Here is a 25,380-nt window from a genome sequence, read left to right on the forward strand (position 1 = left end):
TCACATAGCAGCTTTCAGCACATGTTTTATTGGATGAATATTTGTCATTTTATACTTGTATGAGCATTCGTTTGATAGTCATTTGTAATTTTCTTATATATGTGAGTATTTAAGGATATTCATAAATATTTAATCAAATATAAAATTTTAAATAAAATAAAATAAAATAAATTTGAAACATATATTTATATTAAAAATAAATATTTTAAAAATTCATATTAACAGTAAAGAAATAGAATACATTACTTTATGTATTATTAAAATAATATTTAAGAAATTTCAAGTTTTGTATACCCACAAGTCTTGTTACCATAGTATTTTCTTCCGTCCTAGCTATTAATAAGCAAATAGAGAAAATTCTAATTTTATTTTACTCATGAATACTTATTAAGTTGTCTATTTTCAATCTGTAGCGAAATTTACCTGAGAGTATGAATTTTTTGTCATCCCCAACAACATTTTTTAAAAAAATAGAAAAAAATTAAAATTTAAAAATTATTTTTTAATTTATTTTCTATTACAACATATTGAAATAAGTATGTTTTATAAAAATAACTATTAAAATTATTGGTGAATATAAAATGATATAAAATATATTTATATGATATTTTAAAATTTGTAGACAAAATATATTTTTAAGTAATTATAATATTCAATTTATAAGTTATTTATAAACTGTGCTTGCAAATCTAACATTTTATCGATAATTAAAATAGATGGCGTAATTAATGTATTATTTGAAATAAATAACCTAATATTAAAAAGATGGTTTAAAAGAGGAATTATGTTCAAATATTAAGTATAAATAATGAAGACAGGCCAGTATTTTGACTGTGTGAATGTTGTTTTTTTCTTATTTATAAGATGGGATGAAAGAAAATTTTTAATTAAAGTAATACGGATAGAAATAGAAAAAAAATATAATAAATTGTAAGCTATAAATTCAAACATTAAAGTTAAAAAAATGTTATCAATATCAAAATTGAGCTCAATGAATAATGTGGTCCCTCTCATTTAGTGAATGTTTAATTTTAAAAAAAAAGAGATGTTTACATTTATCATCTGACTATGTCAATAATAAGATTATAAGATCATCTTTAAGAGAAAATAACTCTAAAAAAATATAAAAAATTATCAACTAGTGAGATAAGTTTATTTATTGAACACTTCTATCTTAACTAGTTAAGCTTATGAGTCAGTTAAACAATAAGTTATAAGTTAATTAAAATGTTTTGTCAAAAATAATTTTTTAACTTATTTTAAAATATTTTTCACTTAAAAAATGAAAGAAATTAATTTTTTTTTCTAATAGCACCTCTTATTTATTAGTATCAACCATAAACAATTAAAAATTTTACAATTATAGTTTAACTCTTTTAATAAAATTATTTTCACCAAGTATATTTATTTTGTTATTCTAATGTATATAATTAACAAGTTTTTTAAAAGTATATATATTAACTTAAATGACAAAGAATCTGAGATGGAGAAAATAGTAGTATTTGTTTAGAGATAAAAGATAGTTAGGAAAAGGTTAAGAGAGTCTGCTTTTTCTAGTTGTTAACTCTACGGTAAGAAAAAATAACCACAAGCCCGTGAAATTAACGTCACGTGTTTATTTATACTTGACCAAGATCGCATAGCATTTGCCCTATCTCGAAGAAGATAGAAGATGTCCTTTTGTTTTTAGTCATGATTTTTTGGCACTCATGAATATAAAATATTTAATTTATACTCTTATTTTTTATTTTTTTTTCTTTATTTTTATTAAATCATATAAATTATCATATTTATATTTTTTTATTTATCTCTCTGAGAGTGAAAACTAGCATTGGGTGTAAAAAAAAAAAACTCTTTTTTTATAATGATAGAAGGTGATAGGTGTCTCTCATTGGTTGGTATAAATTAAAGTCAAGTTTTATGCCTGTGTTAGGTGTTTGTTTGCTGAGACTATTCAAAGTTGGTGGAAATTCAAGTCAGGTTGCTGCCCGACATTATTGTATATTGGGCTCATCTTCTTGCCATTAACTTTCTTCCGCAATTTGTTCCTCAAGCACGGGTCATCTAGCTGCTCCACAAAAAGGGTCAAACAAAAAAAAATAGTTTTCCAAAAATATATAAAAAATATATTCAAATCACGTGGTATTAAGGCTTATTGGATTAAGTGTTAAGTATAACTTCATCAAAAAAAAAGTTTCAAGTTTGTGTTCTTTAGATGGAGAAAATAGACTCAAATGTTTTTACTTTAAGGATATTGGTTAAAGAAATTATTGTTGAAGAGTTGCATTTAAATTTTTTTAACTTGTATCCTAATGACATTTATTAGCATTTTTCTTACCTTTAAATAAGAATACACTTAAAATTTGTTTTCTGCACATTCTTAAGATTTCAAAAAGACCAAATGTAAAATTATATTTTTAGTTTGGTATTTTTTTACATTTCGAAAAGTTAATCCAAAATATAATTCTATAGATTTGGTGCAATAAGCAATTATTAGGTGTAAAAAGCAACTACCTAAGTTCATCTAACTTTGATCAATTCTAACTCCTCATTTTTTGACATCTAAAACACTCCATCAAAATTCATAATTTTTTTATCTCTATTTTTTATCATATCAAGTCATTTATCATATCAATATTTTTATCTCTATCTCTCTCAATGTGTATATTGGTTTTTTATGTCAAAAGAATTTTTTTTCCTTCTGACTATGACTTTGAAACACGTCTGTTAATTTGATTTGGTCTGCTAGCACAGGCCCACATGATTTGATCAAATTCAAACTAATCACAATCAATTAACTTGATTTAATTTAGGTTTGTAATTTTTTTTATCAAATTCAAATTCTTTTAGTTAAAATAGTTATGTTTAAATTTATTGGGTTTATATTTATTCTAGTTACAATAAATTTTTGAAAGACTGCATGAAGATTTTTTTTTTTTTAAAACCACAAATATTTTCTGAGTATTTATTTAATACAGTTATATATTTAAGATTTGAATTAATAAATTTTTTTTAAAAGAAACTTTTAAAGTACTTCAATTTTTAATGGGGGTTTACACTTGAGTTAGTTGAAAATTATTTGAATTACTAAAATCTCTAGCGATTGTAAATATTATCTTCCTGACTATAGAAAATTTCCTTTAAAAAAAAAAAAACTATAAATCTTGAGATAAAAGTCAACACTCACTCACCTGCTAAGATTCTAACAGACATTAAAAAATGGGTTTGATATTTGATGATAATTCGGTTTAAAACCTAAATATCTAAAACACGTATAAACTAAGCATAAAACTGGAAAACTACAAAATTTTCAAACCTCAAGGATAAAAATGAAACAACTTAAAAAAAATATTTCATCCGATTCTTAATAATCGTGAGGTAAAAATAAATAATTTATCTCAAAATAATTATCATTTTAGTTTTTTAATTTAATATTAATTATTTTTTTTCGAATTATATCATTTATAATATTAACTATATGGGTTACAGAAATTGAAAATAAACTAATAAAGATAAGATTAAAGGTTTAAATATTTTTTTCGTCTCTATTGTATTTTTATTTTTGTTCTTGTAAAAAATGTTTTAATCATTTGTAAAATATGTTTATTTTGTTTTATTCCTTAAAAACTTTAAATAGTTCTTTGAAAAATAAAAATAAAAAATATTTTGAATGATAAAAAGTATTATTTAAAACGCTTTAACAGGGAAAAAATAAAATAAACACGTTTTATAAAAGACTAAAATAAAAAGAAATACAAAAACAAAAACCCAAATTAAAAGCCACAAAGCTCATATTCCAATAGTTGCAGAGCTTGTCTGGTTGCTAGAGCCTAGAAGATATGAAATGCATTTTTATTTGATAAAGTAAATAAAGAATTGGATAGTAGCAAAACACTTGTAATTACTATAGCACAGTAATAATAGCTTCTTATCTCACAGTAATTTCACCCAAAGATTATCCCTTGTCATCATCATCACTGCCTCCTTTCATAAGTATATATCATTGTATCACTATGGTCTCCATTATTAAGCACCCTTACATCGCTCCTTCTACCATCACATTTTTAAATGACAGTTTTGTTAGTTGTGTAAATTTATATAATTAGTTGTGTAATTATTTGATGAGCATTAAATATTGAATAAGATATATATATATATATATATATATATATATATATATATATAAACACTTATAATCTTAAGTATTAATGTTAATATTCAATTTTCGTTACAATTTTTTTTATTACAAAATAAAAATATTAAATATTTTTTTATTTTTTAACTATTAAACATGTCTAATTTAAATTTTGTATTTTTATAAATATTAAAGATAACATTATTTTATCTATCATTTTCCTTAATTTTAAATCAGATGAGAGGGATGGAGAACACGGACCACCCGTGTTTTTTATGACAATATGTGATGGCCCGATGGTTCCATTCATTTAAGAATAATGCTTTCTATATAGTATTTTTCACAATGTTTTTTATACACTGTTTTTCCTTGTGTTTATTACGTTGTCTATCTCATTATATTTTTTTTCTGTCCTTGTCTTATTTTCCTATTTTATACATTGCATAATTCATTATTTTATTGTAAAAATTTAATATATAAATAAGTAAATAATACATGAACAAATGCATTAAGTTACCAAATTATATATAATACATTTATTAATTTTATAATAATTATCTCATAAATCATATTAACAATAATATTTTTTATTAGTTAATAATATAAAGTTTGTGACACTATCAATACATCTCTATTAAGCTATATAAACAATACTACTGCTCATCCAACAGGAGCCTTGAGGCGGGAAAAATAAAACCCACAGATACGATAAATTTCAGAGAGAAATGAGAAAGCGATGCATCACTACTCATCAATCATCAGTAACATGTTGGGAAAAAAATATTTGTGAAAGTTAAATATTTTTTATTTTTTCTTAAAAGTTACCTTATCTGGTCTTTTTTTTTTCAAAATATATATGGTTTTGTTAATGTATATCTATTTAAGTTTTTAGATGAAATATTTTACTAATATATAGCTTTAGTTTTTTTTTAAAAAAATAGATTAAAAATATAATTTCTGGAAACATCTCCTATAAAAGATAATCACGTATACGTTAATTAAGTAGAAACATATATATATAATTGGAGAAAATGAAATGTAATATATAGCGTAGTAGAATTTTCAATACATCTTCAAGTTGCCGTAAAAGGAAAGGAATATTTGTAGCATTGCTTATCACGTGCTTGTTTCCTAAGGATTCACGACACGAGTCTCAAGGAAACGTGATTCACCCGCTTATGTGGATCCCACACACGCGTTTATTATTGTCGTGCCACTCTCCTCACGTTGTTAACTAACACTAAAGCTTGTTCGAAACCAAATCAAATGGAGCCTAAAATTAAAAATCGATCCAAAAATAAAGACAAGTTTTAGATTTCTTTTTTGTCATCAAATTATGTATTTTATAAAAACTTTAAATATTTTTCTTCTATGAAATATAAATTATTTATTTACTCCCACTAAAAAAAATATGGGTCTACCATTGATCATTATGATCATTAAATTTCTTCCTCATATGTATATCTAAGATTAAAACTTTTAATTGAGTTGCCAAAATAACTTTACATTAATTAATCCGCACGTCTTATGTTTCTATTTACCTTTTTGCATAATGGTTCTAGCTTTTAGTTTTTAGCTAACATTTTCGCTTCAAATTATTTTTTACCAAACAAAATGTAAAAAATATTTTTTTTTATCTAGTAATAAGTTATATTGAAAAAAAAAATAACTTGTGTGGTGGCTGTCGACATCAGCTTTAAATTGTAGAAACAATTAGAGGAATAACTCAATTTAAAGCAATCTTGCATGTGATATACTCACAAAAAAAATATTTATAAGCATTTCAAGAGTTTAATTTTAAAAATTAATTTGTCCAACATTATATTCCTCTTTCACCCGTGTATAAAAAAAGTGTATATTGTCTTTTACTAAATTTAAGCTTAATGGAAAAGAATGAGTTTGATCATACATCCTTAGAGAAATTGTAAATTTTAAATATGATTAAATCTTATAATGAGATTAGTCACACAATAAAATACTTACACTCACACTATCGAGAAGTCTCTCCCTTTCCATTAACCTTTGTGTGCTCGTTGATATCCTATGGGTATACCTTCACACACACAATGTCGAAGTTGGACCCAAATTGACCACTTGAGAAGAAGCATTACAGAGAGAAGAAAAAAGCCATTGATTTTAGTTTAAAATTAATCCATTTGATTTGCAGTAAAGTCAAGTTTCATAATTGAAACTAGTTTTATATAGTTTATTTGTTAAAACTAAGATCAACTCAGATCAAGATGTATGGATTGAATATTTAGGAACATATATGCAATTTCCCTTTCATTTTATATATGCAATGCATCAAAACAAAAATATTTCATTTAGGGAGAGATTCTTGTGTTTTGGAAGGAGAGAGGATTGTCAAATGATGTTTGATGTAATCTATACTAATGTTATTCTTGATACAAAGTCAATGAACTATATCATCCCAAGTCAGGCCAGTTTTCACAAAGTAATAAATAAACCGCAATCAATTCATAATTGTTTAAAACAAACCAAGAGTATCAGACCTTAAGCAAAGGGTTAATGTTGCTTTGAATAGCTTTACTGAATTTCATCTTTAGAGTTTCTGCATTGGAATTGTATCCTTCCTTTAAAACTACAAATATAACTAGTTGTTCTGGGCCTCCATTTGAACTTGCAACACCAACTGTAGTTGTCTCCAAAATGCATTCATCTGCTCCATCACAGACACACTCAATTTTTATAGAACTTGTCTGCATATCAGAAATAGAAATTTCAAAGTTAAAAGAACAAACAGTCCAACAATGGCAAGTAATAGCAAGAATCATGTAAGTTTTAAGAATTTTTGATATATCTATGATCAGTTAGAGAGTATTACATTGTTACTAAGTCGAGTAGATCATGGACATGAAAAGTATGATAGAATTCTCACACCATATGTGTAAAGAATGGAAGATAAATCATTCTTAATAATTTTAAGAATTTATGAAGAATCCACTATCATTTAGAGTATCTTCCATTTTACCAAGTTCATGCAGACCATGGACATGAACGATATAGTATTCTCACATCCTATGTGTAACAAGCAAACCTATTCTTCAAAAGTTTCATCCCCCAGTCCGTGTGTGTAGAACTCTTTAAATATAGATCCAATGTTTTTGCAGTTGTGACAGATCCAATGTACAAGTATCATAACATCTTTCGTGAATCATATGAAGTTGTGACAGATCCAATGTTTTTGCAATTGTCCTATGTACAAGTATGTCTTTTTCTTTCTGTTCTATGAATGAATAAGAGTATATCTTGTTACTAAATAAAACTACAATTAGCTTCAAGATATTACATCATTGGTGCATGAATGCTTTGTTATAGTTGCAACATGACTATATTTTGGGTAATTACCCTATTGGAAGGAATGATGCCGCCCAGCTTTCTGCATTGCAAATCTTGGTTGAGATTGGATTTGTTAGAAGACCTGAATCATGCGCGTTAGTGATTTTTGATGTTCATCTTGTTATGAACTTTTTCTCAATAGTGTTTAGCTTCTCTTGATTGATGTTTTGGTTAGGGAACTTGTTATTTTTTTCTTTAACATTTGATCAGTGATAAATATGATTTTTAATTTATGAAGAGAAGTTTGGATCCTTTTATTTTCATTTGTTTAACAGATTTTTTTGAGATGAAAATCGAATTTTTTAATGATAATTTTTTTAAAAAATACATTCTAAGATGGTTCTAAAAAAACTCGTCTTAGAAAAATAACCTTCTAAGACGGGTTTTTGTGAAAACCCTCTTAGAATCCTTAAATTTTTAATATTTTTTTAATAAAAAAAAAGACATTTTAAGATGGTTTTCTGAAAAATCGTCTTAAAAAATCAACTTTTTAAGACAACTTTTCAAAAAACACCATCTTAGAATCTTCGCTAATTTTTAATTTTTTAAAATAAAATGATTCTAAGATGATTTTTTCAAAAAAAAATAACTGTCTTAAATTTTTTTTTATAAGATGATTTTTTGTGAAACCGTTGTCGAAAGTCCTTGACTTTCAACAACGTCGACTTCAAAGACGATTTAAAATCGTCTTTGAATATGCATTACAACCATCGTAGAAAACATTTTTTCCAATAGTGTAGCAAGTTTAATTCAAAAAAAAATTAATTCAAAAGCAACTTTTAAGTTTTCTGTATTAGTGAATTAGCTCTTGATAGTTTCCAAAATCATTCTTCTAACAATAAAATTTGAAAAAAAAAATCTTTAAACACCTGTCTAATGTTTGTTTAGGTTCTTAATTCAAGTATGTAAACGACATTACATTGATCTTAACAATCTTCTTATAGCCAAGAATCATCTTGAGTAAATAATTTTAGAAGAATCTTGAGTTGTACACTTGTACATAATAGGCCAAAGAAATCAAAGGTCACAATTGAAACCCTTCATATGATTTTCTTACGGACTTCAACTTCTACCCGCTAACTGAAACACAATACAAAAGAAAATATAAGCTAAACATTTCATGAGAATATCTTTGTCCGAATCTGAAAAATATTTATATTTCACATTATATTTCAGTTAATTTTTAATTATTTTTAGTAACTGAAAAAAAAAATTAACAATTTTTTTAATAACTTCTAGCGTTTTTTTAAATGTTATTATTAAAACAACATTTTTTAAAATATTAATTTCTAACTTTATATATATATATATATATAATATATTTATCAAATTTTCTACTTATCATTTTTAAATAAATCATGATTTATTATTTTTTTAATCATTTTATATTTTTCAATTATTAAATTTATCGAATACTTATAATTTAATAAATTAATTTTTAAGCTTTTTAGCTAATTTTTTATCTTCCAATTAGCTTTCAAGCTTTAAGCGAATTCTTCATCTTCTGACTAGCTTTAAGCTAATTCTTCATCTTCTCACTAGCTTTCCAAAGTCTGAAGTCCAAACATACCTTAGTGCATCCCAACGTTCAAAATCAACAAAGGAAGAAAGCTCTCAACGACTATATTCTTCGTTGTTTGTAAAAGCCTTAGTCTCCAAATTATTTAGATTGGAAGCACTACATTTACATTTGAAAATCAAATCATAGATGATATATAATGGTTGTGTCAATGATTGAATACAGTCTTGGATTATGAGACAAACTAATATAAACCTTTTGTTTTTATTTTTTAAATTTCATCTCTTATCTCTTTTATTTTTACTAACGTTAAGGGAGTTGAATGTGAGAAAAATGTTTAAGTTTTTGTTAAAGGTATTTTGATAAAACTACACTTCATTCATAGTATGATACCTTTGGTTCGTCTTATATAAATGTAGTTAGATTTCAACCCAATTTCTTGTGTTTCCTGTGTTCTACAATATGAATGTGTGTGTTATATAGAGGATGTATTAAGTGTCGATTGTTCTTATAATCGGAAATGAAAACTATAACTATAGGTAATATATGGATGATTAAGATTAAAGTTAGTTGCTTGTTATATAACCACTTAAAAAAGTTGCATACATTTTCTCATTTAAATATAATCTAATTATTTGTTTTTGCAATTTTCGTTTCTCATAATAAGAATAATTCTCATTTAATAATCTCTATCTATGTGTGTATGTGTGATTACAATCTTCTGTATTGTATTTTTTTCAATTATTCGAATGTTTTTTTTACTTAAATGTAATATTAATAGAAAGATAAAATAAAAAAAATGTAATGGGGGAAGATTAATTTTCCAATTGTAAAGGATTCGTATCTATATATATAAGCAAAATGAAAAGTACCAACTTTTAGATTATGTTTTCCTTTTTTTTTACTTTAAAAATAAATTTATTATAAGAATTTCAAAAGTAAATTAAAATTTATTGATTTTTTTTAAATCCTTAAATTTATGGTTACTAAATGCAAGACTCGATTGATATAATTATATAAGATTGTTTCAACTTAATTAGTAAAATAAGATTCGAATAAAATATGCAATTGGATTAAATATATAAAAAAAAAGCTTTATCATCATCTATAAGTGATCATATGAGATTCAAATAAGTTTGTTTCAATAAAATATACATTTAATTTAGACCAAAACATCAAAAAAATTGGGATAATGTTTTTCTCTTTACTCTATTTTTTTCATCCCCTGACAAAGGATAAAGAAAAGAAAAGAAATAAGATAAATAGTTAAATTAATCATTAAAAATGTGAGATACTAATAAATTAGTTATTAAAAGATGAAAATTTTAAATTTATTATTTGATTGTGTAAAGAGAATGATAAATTAGTCATTAATATAATTTAATAATAAATTAATTCTTAAATTTTGTAACTTCAACTATTTTCGATAAAACTAGTTAAAAATTATCTGAAAGTTAAAAATTAATTTATTAAATTATAAATATTCGATAAAATTAATTGTTAAAGTAGTTAAAAAATATAAAATGATAAAAAAATAGTTAAATCATGATTTATTTTAAAAATGTAACAAATAAAATAAATAAATACATCAAAGATAAAAGTAAAAAAAATATAAAAAAGTAAAAAACCAACATGTTAAAAAATACAGGAATTGAATGAGAAGCTATTAAAAAAAACTTATTTATGAAACAACTTAATAATTTTTCCAGCTAATAAAAAAACTAAAAGCTAATTAAAATATTTTACTAAACATAATCTTAATATTAAATTGGTCCTTGAAAAATATAATTTATCATCAAATTAATTATTAAATATTATAACTTAGTGATAAATGATTTTATAAATTTAATGATAAAATTAATTTATTACACTTTTTTATATATTCAAAAACTAAATTTATATCTTTATATTTGTTACTACATCTCACTAAAAAAATAAATTTGATTATTTACCCAGAGAAATCATACACTATTACCCTACCTTTAAGATAATTTTCTCTCTTTATATGGACCATAAAAATAAATTTGATTATTTACTCAAAGAAATCATACACTATTACCCTACCTTTAACATAATTTTCTCTCTTTATATGGACCTTTAGCAAACCTATTTGAAAGGCGAGTTAATAGTTTTGAACAAATCCGCTGCCCGTGTTTTTTCCACCACAAAAAACACGTGCTTCAAACACAAAATAATAATATATTATATCATTCATGACTACACATCTGAATTTTTTAAAATTAAAATAAAATAAAATTATGAAGATAAAGACCACATGGTCTCACACCCTCTTTTCTCAGACCATATCAGATTCAAGGAACATGATTTAGAAAACTGCCAAGCCCACCCATATTCATTCTCTCAAAACTTCCAACCATGAACTGAAGCACCACACATACCCACTTCCTCCAAAGACATCATTTTTATTACCAATCTTCCAATTTCAGAGAAAATTCTTTGTGGGCATCTCTTAATTAAAAAAATGTCAAGCTTCCCCAACACGGTGGCGGAAGGCCGCAGGTCCAGCAAGGCACCGGAAAAATCCACTTTTTCTCAGACTTGCAGCCTCTTGAGCCAGTTCTTGAAGGAGAAACGTGCTTCTGCTGATTCCACCTTTCGAATTGGTGGGAAAATGGAACCCATAGGTATAACCTTTTTTTCTAAAAAAAAATTATTTATATATATAATTTCCCCTTATGGAATATTATTATTATTACCCTTGTTCACTAAGTTTTTATTATGTGATGTGTTCACCATCCAATTTTTGTTGTGGGTAGGCTTTGTGTCACAATTGATGGTTTGGTGTGGGAAATTATTTTTTGTGTGTTGCCTAGCTGAATTGCATAGAAATATCTATTTTTTTTTTTTATGAAATTGCTTGTGATGAGAATTTGCTGATGGGGGTGTTGTTTGTTTGGATTTGAAAATTCCAGCGAGTACCAAGGGTTTGTTAGGAAGCCTGCAAAACTCTGATGGGGCTTTGAAACTAAGCGCTTCTGCCATGGAATTTCTTCCCCAGCTTGTGGAAAACCCCTGCATTAAGAAGTCTAGGTGTGTCATTGCTTTTTTTTATATATTTTTTTTCTGAATTCTAAGCCAAAAAAGTAGGAAAAACTGAGCTTAATATTTGGGGAATAATTTAGGGAATGTTCGACTTCTGATTTTTTTTATTATGTAATTTTTTTCATCATTAATCCTGGTTGAAATTGATTATTTCTCTAAATGAAAAGCGTGTATTCTCCATTTCTCCTAATCTAAAGTTTTTTTTTTAAACATAAAAAAAAGTTTTGAGAAGGTTCAAAATGACCCTCAGCCTGAGTCTTGTGAAATTACCCACATAGCCATGCTTTCGATCACCAAATATTTTACATGTGGAATTAAAGGAGGCATATGCTATGAATGGTGATACCTCTTTTTTTCTATCTTGAAGAATATGCAAGAAAAATTTGACCAACATTTGTGCGGATCTCAATCGTCTCTAGTTGATGTCGATCTTTGTCATGAGGAATAGCTTTATGAAAAAGAACTATAAACATGTTGAAGTTTTAGAACCATTAGATTAGGACTGGACCTCATGCGGTTGAAAATTTTGAACCCTTTATCCCCATTTGTGCCTAGATCTGTTTGGTTTATGGGCACGTGTATGTTAAATCATTGTTACTTCACCTAAAAAATTTGATTAGGTTCATGTATTCATATTCATAATGTTTTTGTTATTATTCTCTTATTGTAGATCACAGGGACCTGAAACTCCCCAATTGACAATATTCTATGCTGGAAAAATGTTGGTGTTTGATGCCTTTTCGCCGGAGAAGGCGACGGAGGTCATGGAGATGGCCACCAAGTTGGCCTCGGACAACTCCGGCACCGAAGAAAGTCCCCCTAGTGCTCCGGTTGCCACTGAAAAATTGGCTGTGTCCAAAGTGCCCCAAACAAACACATTCTCAGAAACCCCTAAGGCAGGAAACCAAGGGGTTGGTTCAGGTAATTAATACTATCTTTGTTATCCCCATTTGTCATTTGAACAAAGGAAACAAATATTGCTTTCAAGCATGTGCAAATCCATATACTAATTCTAGGTTACAACTTTCTTCTGTCAAAACAGATATGAGGTACCCAAGGAGAGCTTCACTTCTAAAATTTCTTGAGAAAAGAAAAGAAAGGTAAGCTTCTGTTTTCTACTTGCTACACTTTTATTTATGGAAAATGCTGATCTGTGCCTTATGGAGGAGGATACCGGATAAAGAAGTGAAATTAGAAAGCTTTTATTGCAAAATATTAATGTATTTTCAACATTGTTTTGAATAAAACTTTTTATTACCAACTTATGGTAGATCTAAGTGGATCCGAACACAAATTCTTTAAGTAAGATATTGAGTTCGAGTCTTTTTGAATGAAAAAAAAAATATTTGGAAAGAGAAACCTCACTTAACTTGATCGGTTAGTTTTTTCGATAAAGATTAGTTCCAGACAAAACAATAGATATTTTGTATATTTTATATTTCCTCTTTTTCTATTAATAAAATCCAAGTTTGAAATTGTGTTTATTTTTTTTATAAGACTCAATTTATAATGATTTTTGCATTAATTATTTTTATACTAGAAATACTAGTAATTTAAAAAAAATGTATTCACAAACAATTATAAGAAAGAAAAATATTATTTATAAGGGTGATTTTAAAAAAATATATAAATTTAAGATATATTTATTGTTATTAACTAAGTTAATTATTTTTTTAATCTTGATGAATGAGATAATTGAATCTTATATATAACAAGGAAGGGAATGGTGACAAAAAAATAAAATCTATTAAATTATTCTTTAACTATACCTTGAGACACTTTATTCATTTGGTGAAATTTTTGGTTGCTTAATGCCTGATTAATTGAATCATAAATTTTTGCAGGGTCAATGCTAGGGGGCCATACCAAATTAACAACCACAAGCCAGAAGGAAGCAGTTCGGGGGGTGAACCTGAAGATTCCCAACAGTTTGACCTTAACTTGTAGTGGTTTAGCTCATCGTGAATTTAGGATATACAGGCTCTGGTCAACCAAAAGCTTCTAACTTATATGATTGTAGGCCTTCGGAAGATTACTGTGGCCTTCATACGTATTTTATAAGATATATATTCGTATGTATTATTATTTCATCAATTAGGTCCTCCTCTTTGGACCAAACCAGACATACATTTAGTTTTATTACTGAGATCGATTAGTTTCAGAGAATTTTTAGTACTTTGTCTGCATTATTTTCATCATTTTTAGTGAATACAAGCCCTTTTTACACCTGATCCTGGTATATTTGCTTAGTTTCATGTTTGGTTGGTATTCTAAGGGTGAAAATCTTGATTTCTTCGGTCTTTCAACTCTTTATTAAAAATATATATAATTTTCTATTTTTTGTACACTGGGTAAATTAGTTAATGGAAAATGAACTTTTATTAAAAAATAATTTAACTATCTATTTAAAAATTTAGAATATCATCAGCTATTATTATTTTTATTTATATCCTTATCCCTATTCGATCGTCAGTTCTTAATCATTCAACGTATTTATCATAAATAACAGAAAAGTAATAGTGCATGTCGTCAGTTCTTAATTATTTAACATATTTATTATAAATAACAGAAAAGTAATAGTACATGTCAGTTACAAAGTTAAAAGTAAGTTAAGTAATACAAATGGAAAAGATTAATTCCATTTCTGAACTAAAGTAAACTGTGATAAAAAAGCGGGGGGTAATCTAAAGGAAATAAATGGCAAAGAAAAAGGTCTTATGAATATATAGCACTAGTTAAAAAGTACTGTTAAATACATTCTATTAACTATTTTTGATAAAAGCTGATTATTTTAGATAACGTAAACTAAAAATAAGTTAAAATCATATTTCATTTACAACTTTATATTCAAATAATATATATGGGAACAATCTATTCCATATAATTAATTAAAACAACAATAAATTACATCTACAACTAATATTAAAATAATTAATTCATCTAGCTGGGAGTATCTTGTATTTAATTTAAGCATCTTTTGTAATGAAATCTTATTTTGCTTATATAAAAATGTATTAAAATAATATCTAAAAGTAATCCAACCTAAAAAAACACACTTAATATAGGAACAACCAGTTAACCCAACTTGATAAGAAAAAGGAATAAAGAAGAAAAATGTTTTGAGTAAATGAATTTGCTTGAATAAAGTCATAGGTGATATAGGCAATGATAATAAATGAATTACGTGAAACAATAATGCAACGTGAAAAATGCGCATCCACACCGACTATGGAAAATGCTAGTTGGTGTTTTGTCGCCATTATGGAAATGACAAAGAGCACTAACCCCCTAACCTTTTTCCTATTTGCGCGTGCTACCCGAGGGAGTAGCCTTCTCTCATGTGCTAATTTAAAGCTGGCCAGATCATATGAAAATACACATGTAATATTAATTGTTAATTAAAATTACACGTATATTTTTAAGGATGAGAGATCTAATATTAATATAGTATTTTTCTCATTCTTCAAAATACACATGTAATTCTTAGTAATTAAATCTAAATTTTTTATTTTGATTTAAAGACTACCAACCAAACCAATACCACTTGCTGCATTCTGGTATTTACATGTTGTTTTCAATGTGATTTCAAGTAAAATTGAGTTTGAATTTTGCAAATAAAAAATCAAAATGTTTGATTTTCAGTTAAACGCATGAATTTTGAGATCAAATTCAGTGATAAAAAAGTGTGAAAAATATTTTTACAAATTCCATTTTATCACTAAGTCTATTTGAAACGGATACTTAAACATACATAAAAATATGATTATCAAATTACTCAAATAAAGTGTCATCAATTTTTTTTAGTGGAAATTAATTATTATCAAATTCAGTGTTGTTCAAAGTGGAATATTACAAAACCAGCTTAAAGTTATTATAAAATATATAGAATTATAGATAACAATATTAAATTCCTATATATATGGGAAAATATTATTTTACATTTACATTTTGGTTTTTTTAATTTAATTTTTATATTTTATAATTACAACTTGTACTGCGAATCAAATTAAAAATAATGTGGACACTGGACAGCGTAAAAAAAAATTGAATTGATTTCGTACGAGTATAGAAAATTATGAATCTTCTATTAACTTTTCAGGAAAAAACCTTAACAACTGTCCATCCGCGTTTGAGCGAAGGCATCTCCTTTCACACTCGTTCATATTGTTTACAAATGCAATTTCAAGCCTTTTTGTCTTTTCTTTAATGGTATTGCATTAGATGTGAAATAAAGAGTAAAGAAATGAGAGAAAAATAAATAAAAGAAAAAGATACAAGTAAATGAGAAATAAAGTAGAAAAAAATATGCTTTAGTTGAATAAATAAAAAAATGAAAAAACAAAGAGAAAATTACATATACATGTTTAGACAAGTGAGAGTGTAAATGAAATAAATAAATAAATTATATTGACATTTTGTACTTATGTGAATGATAATTTTTTTTGCATAACATTATACTATATCTTAGACGCATCTTACCATTTATTTTTTCGTCAATTATAGACAGTCAAAGATAAATATAATTATAAGAAAGAATTGCGCGTGGTCCCACTTCACATCATTCCGGATGGGATTCAATCTTTTAAAATCCTCATCAATCACCACATTGTTCTAACTTCTTCGATCATTAATGGATAAAGTTATAATTAAACGGTAATTTCTTCTTCTTTTTTTGATGATTTCACGTTTTATATCAAATTACTAATTATTATAACATGTCTATATTTTACACTACATTTCAAATCATAGGACAATTTATAATCACATGTCTATATTTTATTTTTAAAAAAATGAAATTAGTGGGGACAACTTCCCCCAAAACTCACCATATAAATCTGTCACAGTCTACATGCTTTGTTTTGGAGTATTAAAGTTTTAGAGTAATGCTATATATGATACAAAAAAAGTATGAAAATACTAAAAAAAAAGATCATTATGTAACACTAATCACGAATATAATCAAATATAACTATGCGCAAGAACATGTCTTAAAAAAAACTACGTGGAAGAACATATAAAACATAACCATGTCATCTAAATAAAATTGTTCAAATCCATCCATCATGATTTACATTTCTTTTTACTATCTTATGAACATATAACCTTATCTTCTAATAAAAATAAATAAATATTATAGTTAATTTCACAAAAAATATAAAGAAATTAAATATGTAAAGAAAACATATTTTCATCAGACTTTCTTAATTGTTCCATTTGTAAAACACTTCCAACATTGAGTTATTTTCAAGTAGTAGCATTAGATCCAACTTCATTTTTCTTTTCATTATCACCATTTTTGTATTCATGTTTTCATCAAATGAATTAAATTATTCGTCACTTCGGTAATTTCTTTTGATAAAGTTATGTAAAGTCAGAGTCTTGGAAGCAACGATAACTTGGCTAATTTGGCTTAATTTTTTTTCTCCCAAAAATGCAATAATCCATCCTTAAGACTGCATGCACAAATGGAGTGCACTGAATTTGAGAACCAAACCAGACCAATTGAATAACACGATCCACTTCCTCAATTTGGGATATTCTCCTCCTTGGCTCCTTGTCATTATGGGCCATCCTCAGGCCCATATTAGCTTTCATTTGGGCCTCCACGGTCCATATCATACTCAGGCAATTCCATAATTGATGGGCGAAAATGGTGACCACAAAATAAAATTATTATTATTATTATTAAAAGTAAAAAAAATAATAAAATAATAATTAAAATATTTGTGACTTGTGAGGGAAAAGACAAGGCAAGTAGTGTGATAGTTTTTAATTTAATTTTATTTATAGTTCTATACTTCAAAAGTGGTCAATGTTTATTCTATATTTTCGTATCAATGACCAAAATTTAAAAAACAGTTAATTTAGTTCAACTCACGTGAAATGAAATTATTTTAGTTTAATCATTGATTTCAAATTTAAACTCTAGCTATATAACTACATTAAATCACTAAAAAAAACTACATTCATAAATAGAATTTTGTTTTTCAGACTTCGGAGTTATCTTACTACTCTATCAAGATTTGAATTAAAAAATGCATAAAAAATGTCATAGACTTAATCTATTATTTTTAAAAATTTATCAATTTTTTTTAAAAGAATCTACACATTTTTTTAATATTTAAGGATAAAAAATATAAAAATATAATGACCTTAACCATGTGAATGACAATATATGATTATTATGACTAAGGTAGCACACATTTTCTCTATTTTTTTAGTGAAATAAGTATACACATTCTTTTACACCGATAAATTATTATTTAAATTACTTTAAAATAATTATTTTAAAATTCAATAAATTTATTATATATTATGAGTTATGAATAATTGACTAAATTTTATTATACATAACTCTTTTTCTGATTTTTTATTATTATGAAACATAAAAAAGATTATCTATACTAATATATAAAAGGAATATAATTTTGTGTGAATGTTTGTCTTTACATTTTTTAGATCATTTATCTTTATTTTTAATAATATTAAAATAATAACGATAATTAATCCTCCTGTACAAATTAAAACTGATCCATTAATTAAGATTAGATAACCACCCACAAGTCACTCTCTATTTCCATTAGACAATTTTACCTTTAAATTATTTCTTAAATTTTAAATTTTTATTTTAACTTACATTCTGGGCTTATTTTATGTTATTAATTTGTTTATTATATGATTTTTCATTAACGGTATTTAACTTTTTTTTATTGTTATTTAAAAAATTTGCCTCTCTTCCCCTGGTATAAATAGTGGTGGAGGGGAATCGTGGGGAGTCCTCTCTGGTTTATTCTGAGGCCTGTGCGGTGCTCTGAGAGGAGGGGCCATAGTTTGGGACCCTTTGAACCCTAATCTCCACCCAAACCCATTTTCCCGGGAAGTTCCCTCTGAAACGAAGACGAAAATGCAGAATCACAGGCTGAAGCAGCAGCAACAAGCTCTGATGCAGCAAGCTCTTCTCCAACAACAGTCTCTCTACCACCCTGGTCTCCTTGCTCCTCCTCAGGTTGGACCCCACACACTCTCTCTCCGTTTCCGATCACTGCTTCGATCTTATCTTATCGTGTTGCCTCGATCTTCGTGTCTCGCATTTTGCTATTTCGGGGTTGATTGGAAAGCCTAGGGTTTTTGTTGCAGAGAATAATTTCTCCTTTCCTTTTCAGGAGCTCGTTGTGTTGTGTGGTTCATTTTTTTTATTACTTGATATCTATCTGTTGTAGCGTTTACCGAAGTTTGGAGTTAGTTAATTAATTTTCCTCGCTGTGTGAGGGTTTTGCATGAGTTGGACCAAATGAACAGATTATTTTTTTTTAGAAATTTCGGGTTGCAATTCTCTTTGAAAGACATTTTATTTAGTTGAATAATGTTATTCTGAAGTTTTTAAAAAATTAATTAATTTAGTCGTTTTGTCTGTGTTGGGTGAATGTGGTTAGTCCACATTGCGTAGAGACATTTTTGCAGAAGTTACTGAGGACCAAGCCTTTGGAGTAATGAGCTATGACCCATGTGCCCTGTCTCAGACTCTTTGGAGGAATTTGAAGTGGCATTATTCTAATCTAAACTAGGGAAATATATTGAGAACTGTCCAGTTCTATATATGAGAAATAAAAAACTAATTCAACCAAACTAATGCTAATAGTTAAGCTAGTTAGTTTATTTTAATTAATAGTAATTAATAATGTCATAAATTTAAATTTTATTTCAGAAATACTCATAGAATTAAATAGTTCAAGGGGTGGTAGTATTTAATGAAGCTACTTGTAATTCACGAGGTGATTTTTTCCACCAAGTGTGACTTAAATTGTTAATAGGCCAATGTATGCATTCGCTTGCTTGGGGAATGGGTGAATGCTTCATTAATAGACTTCACAATAAATTAAGGATATAAAAGACAATAACTATTAATACATTTGCAAATAGGTCTATATTTCAAATGCAGCTATTTGTTTTATTTTTATTTTTATAAAAGACCTATGGTAATATTACCTCTGGTCTTATTTATAAGAAACAAGTTGTAGTGTGTTTTATACTACAACTTGTTTCTTATAAATAGCACCGGAGTGTTGTTTTTTTAGAGGTTTGGTTGGGAAAAGAATTTGAATAGTCTAACTAAAATAATTTATTGTCCGGCTTCATTTAGGCATTTCTGTCCAGTGTGCTTGATGTAGTGTTAAATCAGCATAAGTCTTGAAGGATTTTTTGCTTTTGTTACTGCTTTGGTATTAATTTATATTTTGCTATTTATTCCGAGTGTTTTGGGTAACAGTGAAAACATTCTCGTTAACTTTTGTTAGGCTTACCAATGAACTGATGTATGCAATTTTTTTTTCTTTTTGTTTGGTATCGGTTGGGTTACATGCTTTCTTCATTCCCATTCACCCCTGTAAATGTTTTTTCATACTTCTCTCATTCTCTGTATTGGTAGATACAATACAATTTTTTTCCCTCTTGATTTGCCCTCTTTTTCCTTTCTTTCCTTTTTCACTTCTTCATTTTGCAGATTGAACCAATTCCAAGTGGAAATCTGCCTCCTGGTTTTGATCCAAGTACTTGCCGCAGTGTGTGAGTGTTTGTCCAGACATTTTTTTTGCCTTTTACTCCTATTTTATCTCCCATTTTTTTGTTTTTTTCATGATTGTGATTGTGTGCAAACCAGCTTAGGCGCCATTACTTTCATCTTTTATTTACTCCATTTCAAATAACGATTGGTGTTAAATGCATTTGAGTTGATGGTCTTTTGTATTTTACTTAAGTAGATATTTTTTCCATGCTTAAAAGCAATTCTGGTGTACCAAAACTAGCTGTATGTTACTTTTTGCTTTTATGACTAAAATTAATTATTTGTTACCTAATTTTTTCTTCTGTTCTTTTTTTAAAAAAAATTGTAGCTTCTTTATCTTTGAGAAAATGCAGGTATGTCGGGAACATCCATACGCAGGTAACTGAGCCGCTTTTGCAAGAAGTTTTTGCGGGTACTGGCCCAGTTGAAGCTTGTAAGCTTATCAGAAAGGATAAGGTATATCTTTTTTTAGCTAAGTTATGTCTTTGTCTAATTTGTTAATTTAAATTTTAAAAACTAGTTAAAAGTGGAGCTTTATATTTGACATTTGGTGTCTTTGTTTTGCAGTCATCCTATGGATTCATTCATTACTTTGATCGCAGATCTGCTGCTCTTGCCATATTATCTCTCAATGGAAGGCATCTGTAAGTGTTGCTCTTTAGATTTATGTTAAATTGATTTCATTTTGTATTCTAATTTTAATTCAATGCTTTGCAGATTTGGGCAGCCTATCAAAGTTAATTGGGCATATGCGAGTGGTCAGAGAGAGGATACGTCAGGTTAGTTCAGATTTCTGAGTTAAAATGTTAAATAAATTGATATTTATGGGCCAGTTTGTTTAAACTTAAAAAAATCAGTTTAGACAAACATTAAAAAAGCTGAAAACTGCTTCTTTTATTAAAAGAAGTGTTTTCTTTTTCTTTTTTTATAAAAATAAGCTTAAACAAATAGGACCTATGTTCATACTAAGTCTGATCCCCTTTGGGAACTTTTGGCTAAGGTATAGCCTTTTTCTTTTAATTTGCAGGTCATTACAACATTTTTGTTGGCGATCTAAGTCCTGAGGTTACTGATGCTACGCTGTTTGCATGCTTTTCTGTCTATCCCACTTGTTCGTAAGTTTCACTCTCATGATTTCTTAGTAAAGCAGTCATCCACTTTCTGTATTTGGAGTTTTGGACTTGAACCAATCTCTATTCATCGAAAATAGAAAAAAAATATATTTGTACTGTCTCCCATGATAGTTGTACGGTGTGTTCTATACAATTGTGTTGGTAACTTAGCTTGGCTCATCATTTTATTTTTTCTGGCGGCTCCAGAGATGCTAGGGTTATGTGGGATCAGAAGACTGGGCGTTCAAGGGGATTTGGATTTGTTTCATTCCGTAATCAACAGGTCCAAATTTGGTTTTATAATCTTAATTTTTGGTGTGACAAGGCTCTTTATTATGGTTTTGACTTAGATTTTTCTTGAATTTTTGTAGGATGCACAAAGTGCTATAAATGATTTGACTGGTAAGAAATTTGTTATTGGCTTAACAACCTTAGATGGTGAACCTCTTTAAATTTAGATGAATCTCAATAATTTTTCAAAATATAATATCACTTTAAGCAAAATTAATGTCACAGCAAGGAACTGTGCATTCAGGTTCTTTTGTAAGAATTGGTGTTGACTTTATGTTGCTTAGGTTCTTTTTTGTAGGAATTGTCTATAGACTTTTTAGAACTACCTCTTATGGTATGTGCACTTCGTAATTGCACGAGTCTCATGTTTTTTCTTGTTCACCTGTATTTCCTGTATGATCCAAGCACAATTTATGAGCTCTGTCTGTCTTTCAGGTAAGTGGCTTGGAAGTAGACAAATACGCTGTAACTGGGCAACAAAAGGTGCTGGTGGTACTGAAGAGAAGCAAAACTCAGATGCAAAAAGTGTGGTGGAACTAACGTATGGCTCATCTGGTCAGTACACTGCAGTTCTTGTAACAATGAGAGATAGTTGAATTTAAATATTTTATTTTTAGCCTCTAATACTTGATTTAAGGGTGGACCTGGGTGCTTTCTAACATTTTGTTGCAACCTTTTTACATTTGACCATAGAAAGATTTTATAGATGATTGGACTTGTAAAAATTATTGCATTCATGAAGTATTCTGTTTTCCCAGTGAACTAATGGAATGCTAGGCATGAATTAACTAACATGTTTTATCCTATTTGTGCTTTAGATGGTAAAGAGACCTCTAACAGTGATGCTCCTGAGAACAATCCTCAGTATACTACGGTTTATGTGGGTAACCTTGCTCCGGAGGTAAAAGACTAGTGTTTTTTTAATTTTGACAATTAAGAATAATACCAATTCACCAACTGTTATTTGGTTGAAAAGTTTGCAAGCTTATTATGATTCATGCAACAAAAGCAATGATTTTGAAGTGCATCACTGATATTTGCATTGCTGAAACTTTACATTACCTTTATTAACTAGTTTGTTCTCTTTCTCTCTTTTGGCTATTGGGTTAGACTTAGAGATGTAAGAACATTTTAGCTTCCAAATTATTTTCTTAATTAATAATTATGTATGAGGGCGAGCCCTGGTGCAGCGGTAAAGTTGTGCCTTGGTGACTTGTTGGTCATGGGTTCGAATCCGGAAACAGCCTCTTTGCATATGCAAGGGTAAGGCTGCGTACAATATCCCTCCCCCATACCTTCGCATAGCGAAGAGCCTCTGGGCAATGGGGTACGAAGTTTTTGGAGGGCGAGCCCTGGTGCAGCGGTAAAGTTGTGCCTTGGTGACTTGTTGGTCATGGGTTCGAATCCGGAAACAGCCTCTTTGCATATGCAAGGGTAAGGCTGCGTACAATATTCCTCCCCCATACCTTCGCATAGCGAAGAGCCTCTGGGCAATGGGGTACGAAGTTTTTGGAGGGCGAGCCCTGGTGCAGCGGTAAAGTTGTGCCTTGGTGACTTGTTGGTCATGGGTTCGAATCCGGAAACAGCCTCTTTGCATATGCAAGGGTAAGGCTGCGTACAACATCCCTCCCCCATACCTTCGCATAGCGAAGAGCCTCTGGGCAATGGGGTACGAAGTAGTAGAATAATTATGTATACTTGTGCGTAGTTATGTTTTGAATTTTGCAGCAATTTCTATTGCCTTTTTATTCATTATGACCTTTTTGTAATCCACAGGCAACTCAACTTGATCTCCATCACCACTTCCATTCTCTTGGAGCTGGAGTGATTGAGGAGGTTCGTGTCCAGCGTGATAAAGGGTTTGGTTTTGTGAGGTACAGTACTCATGCTGAAGCAGCTCTAGCCATTCAGATGGGAAATGCCCAGTCTCTTCTCTGTGGAAAACAAATTAAGGTGTGGATTTCACTGAACTTTTGATGCTGTTGCTATTTACTCTGTAATTTTTTTATGGTTCGTTTTGTTATGGGTCATGGTTTTTATTGTTCACATACTTTTCTGGCTCTAAGATTGCTTAGAAAATTAGAAAACATATTAAGCTGTAGTGATTCTTTTCTTTCATTTGGGGCGGGTTGGAATTGTTAAGCTTGATTTTCTCTTTAACATTTCAATGAATTTAAAATGCATACAAGTTTAATTACTTCAGTTTTAAAAATATTTGGTTGGGTAAAGCAATTCAAGTTCTTTCAGTAGGTAAAGTAATTTAATCTCCTTCACATGCAAATTTCCTTGTGTTATTTGAAATTACTTAATTTTAGGTTTATTTGAAATTCTTTCATATTGCTTGGGGAAAAAAGTCTATAAAATCCCCATCATTTTAAAAACTCTTTGGATTTGACATCCAAACGAGTAATTTTGATATATGGTATTGTAAATTCACTTAAACGTGGAGTTCCTCAAAATTTCATATCCAAACACACCCAGGCTATTTATTTGTTGCACTTCAACTCTGACCATTGCTATCATGTTAAATACAGTGCTCTTGGGGGAGCAAGCCCACTCCAGCCGGAACTGCTTCAAATCCCCTTCCCCCACCTGCTGCTGCATCTTTGCCTGGCCTCTCAACTGATCTTTTGGTGTATGAGCGACAGCTAGCAATGAGCAAGATGGGCGGCGTCCATGCTTTGATGCATCCCCAAGGGCAACATCCTCTTAAACAAGCAGCTATTGGAGCTAGCCAGGCAATATATGATGGTGGGTTCCAGAATGTTGCAGCTGCACAGCAAATGATGTACTACCAATAACACACTGCGGTCTCTTGATGCGGTGGTTTAATGTTATCTATATATCCTGCCTTGTGCACATTGATTCGTGTTAAACTCTAGGGAGCCCTTTCTTTTTACTTTTTTACTCGATGGTGGTGTGGTAGTTACACCTACCATATATGAGCAAACATTTGTATGGGTTTGTATCATGTATTATGCGGTTTTCTACTTAGTAGTGAGTGTTTATGATTTTAAGAGGGGATTGTCTGTTCAGACATTTATCTTCTCATCACCTATTCGGGTGTTACCATGCCATGGTTGTCATCAATATCATCCTGTCTATAGGGGGCTATTATATATTTATTAATATTTCAATGCCAAATCAATCTGATAGTGGTAGGAAGGTGGGGGTGATACGCGTATATAAGCCGGTTGATTATTTTAATAAGTTTTTCTTTTTATTTTTTTTAACATAATCATTGTCAACTAGAAAATTCTAAAAGCATTGATTGATCAGATAAGGAAATATGTTCGAAAATGAACAACATGAAATAAATAGTTTTATTGCAGTACATTAG

General features: G+C 28.5%; 2 protein-coding genes across 2 annotated transcripts; both read left to right on the forward strand.

Annotated features, from left to right (window-relative positions):
- The first annotated feature begins 11,290 nt into the window (after nt 1–11,290).
- On the forward strand, nt 11,291–14,308 carry LOC114391239 (protein TIFY 10b-like). Its single transcript, XM_028352293.1, has 5 exons — nt 11,291–11,659; nt 11,948–12,065; nt 12,748–12,998; nt 13,120–13,177; nt 13,922–14,308. Exons 1-5 carry the CDS (start codon nt 11,497–11,499, stop codon nt 14,022–14,024), a joined length of 693 nt encoding a protein of 230 aa, XP_028208094.1. The 5' UTR covers nt 11,291–11,496; the 3' UTR covers nt 14,025–14,308.
- Nucleotides 14,309–18,840: 4,532 nt separating this feature from the next.
- On the forward strand, nt 18,841–25,165 carry LOC114391156 (oligouridylate-binding protein 1B-like). The gene is made up of 12 exons (XM_028352164.1): nt 18,841–19,083; nt 20,578–20,639; nt 20,991–21,093; nt 21,205–21,281; nt 21,355–21,416; nt 21,665–21,752; nt 21,957–22,032; nt 22,121–22,151; nt 22,476–22,595; nt 22,859–22,941; nt 23,817–23,993; nt 24,575–25,165. Exons 1-12 carry the CDS (start codon nt 18,982–18,984, stop codon nt 24,839–24,841), a joined length of 1,248 nt encoding a protein of 415 aa, XP_028207965.1. The 5' UTR covers nt 18,841–18,981; the 3' UTR covers nt 24,842–25,165.
- The last annotated feature ends 215 nt before the right edge of the window (nt 25,166–25,380 follow it).

Source organism: Glycine soja, chromosome 16, assembly GCF_004193775.1.
Source record: "Glycine soja cultivar W05 chromosome 16, ASM419377v2, whole genome shotgun sequence".
Lineage (NCBI taxonomy): Eukaryota > Viridiplantae > Streptophyta > Magnoliopsida > Fabales > Fabaceae > Glycine > Glycine soja.

Bases quoted from the DNA above. Each gene is read 5' to 3' on its own strand.
- LOC114391239 (XM_028352293.1), top strand. From the start codon at position 11,497: ATGTCAAGCTTCCCCAACACGGTGGCGGAAGGCCGCAGGTCCAGCAAG. The intron at 11,660-11,947 runs GTATAACCTTTT...TGAAAATTCCAG, and splicing joins TGGGAAAATGGAACCCATAG to CGAGTACCAAGGGTTTGTTA. The intron at 12,066-12,747 runs GTGTGTCATTGC...CTCTTATTGTAG, and splicing joins CCCTGCATTAAGAAGTCTAG to ATCACAGGGACCTGAAACTC.
- LOC114391156 (XM_028352164.1), top strand. From the start codon at position 18,982: ATGCAGAATCACAGGCTGAAGCAGCAGCAACAAGCTCTGATGCAGCAA. The intron at 20,640-20,990 runs GTGAGTGTTTGT...GAGAAAATGCAG, and splicing joins CCAAGTACTTGCCGCAGTGT to GTATGTCGGGAACATCCATA. The intron at 23,994-24,574 runs GTGTGGATTTCA...TGTTAAATACAG, and splicing joins TCTGTGGAAAACAAATTAAG to TGCTCTTGGGGGAGCAAGCC.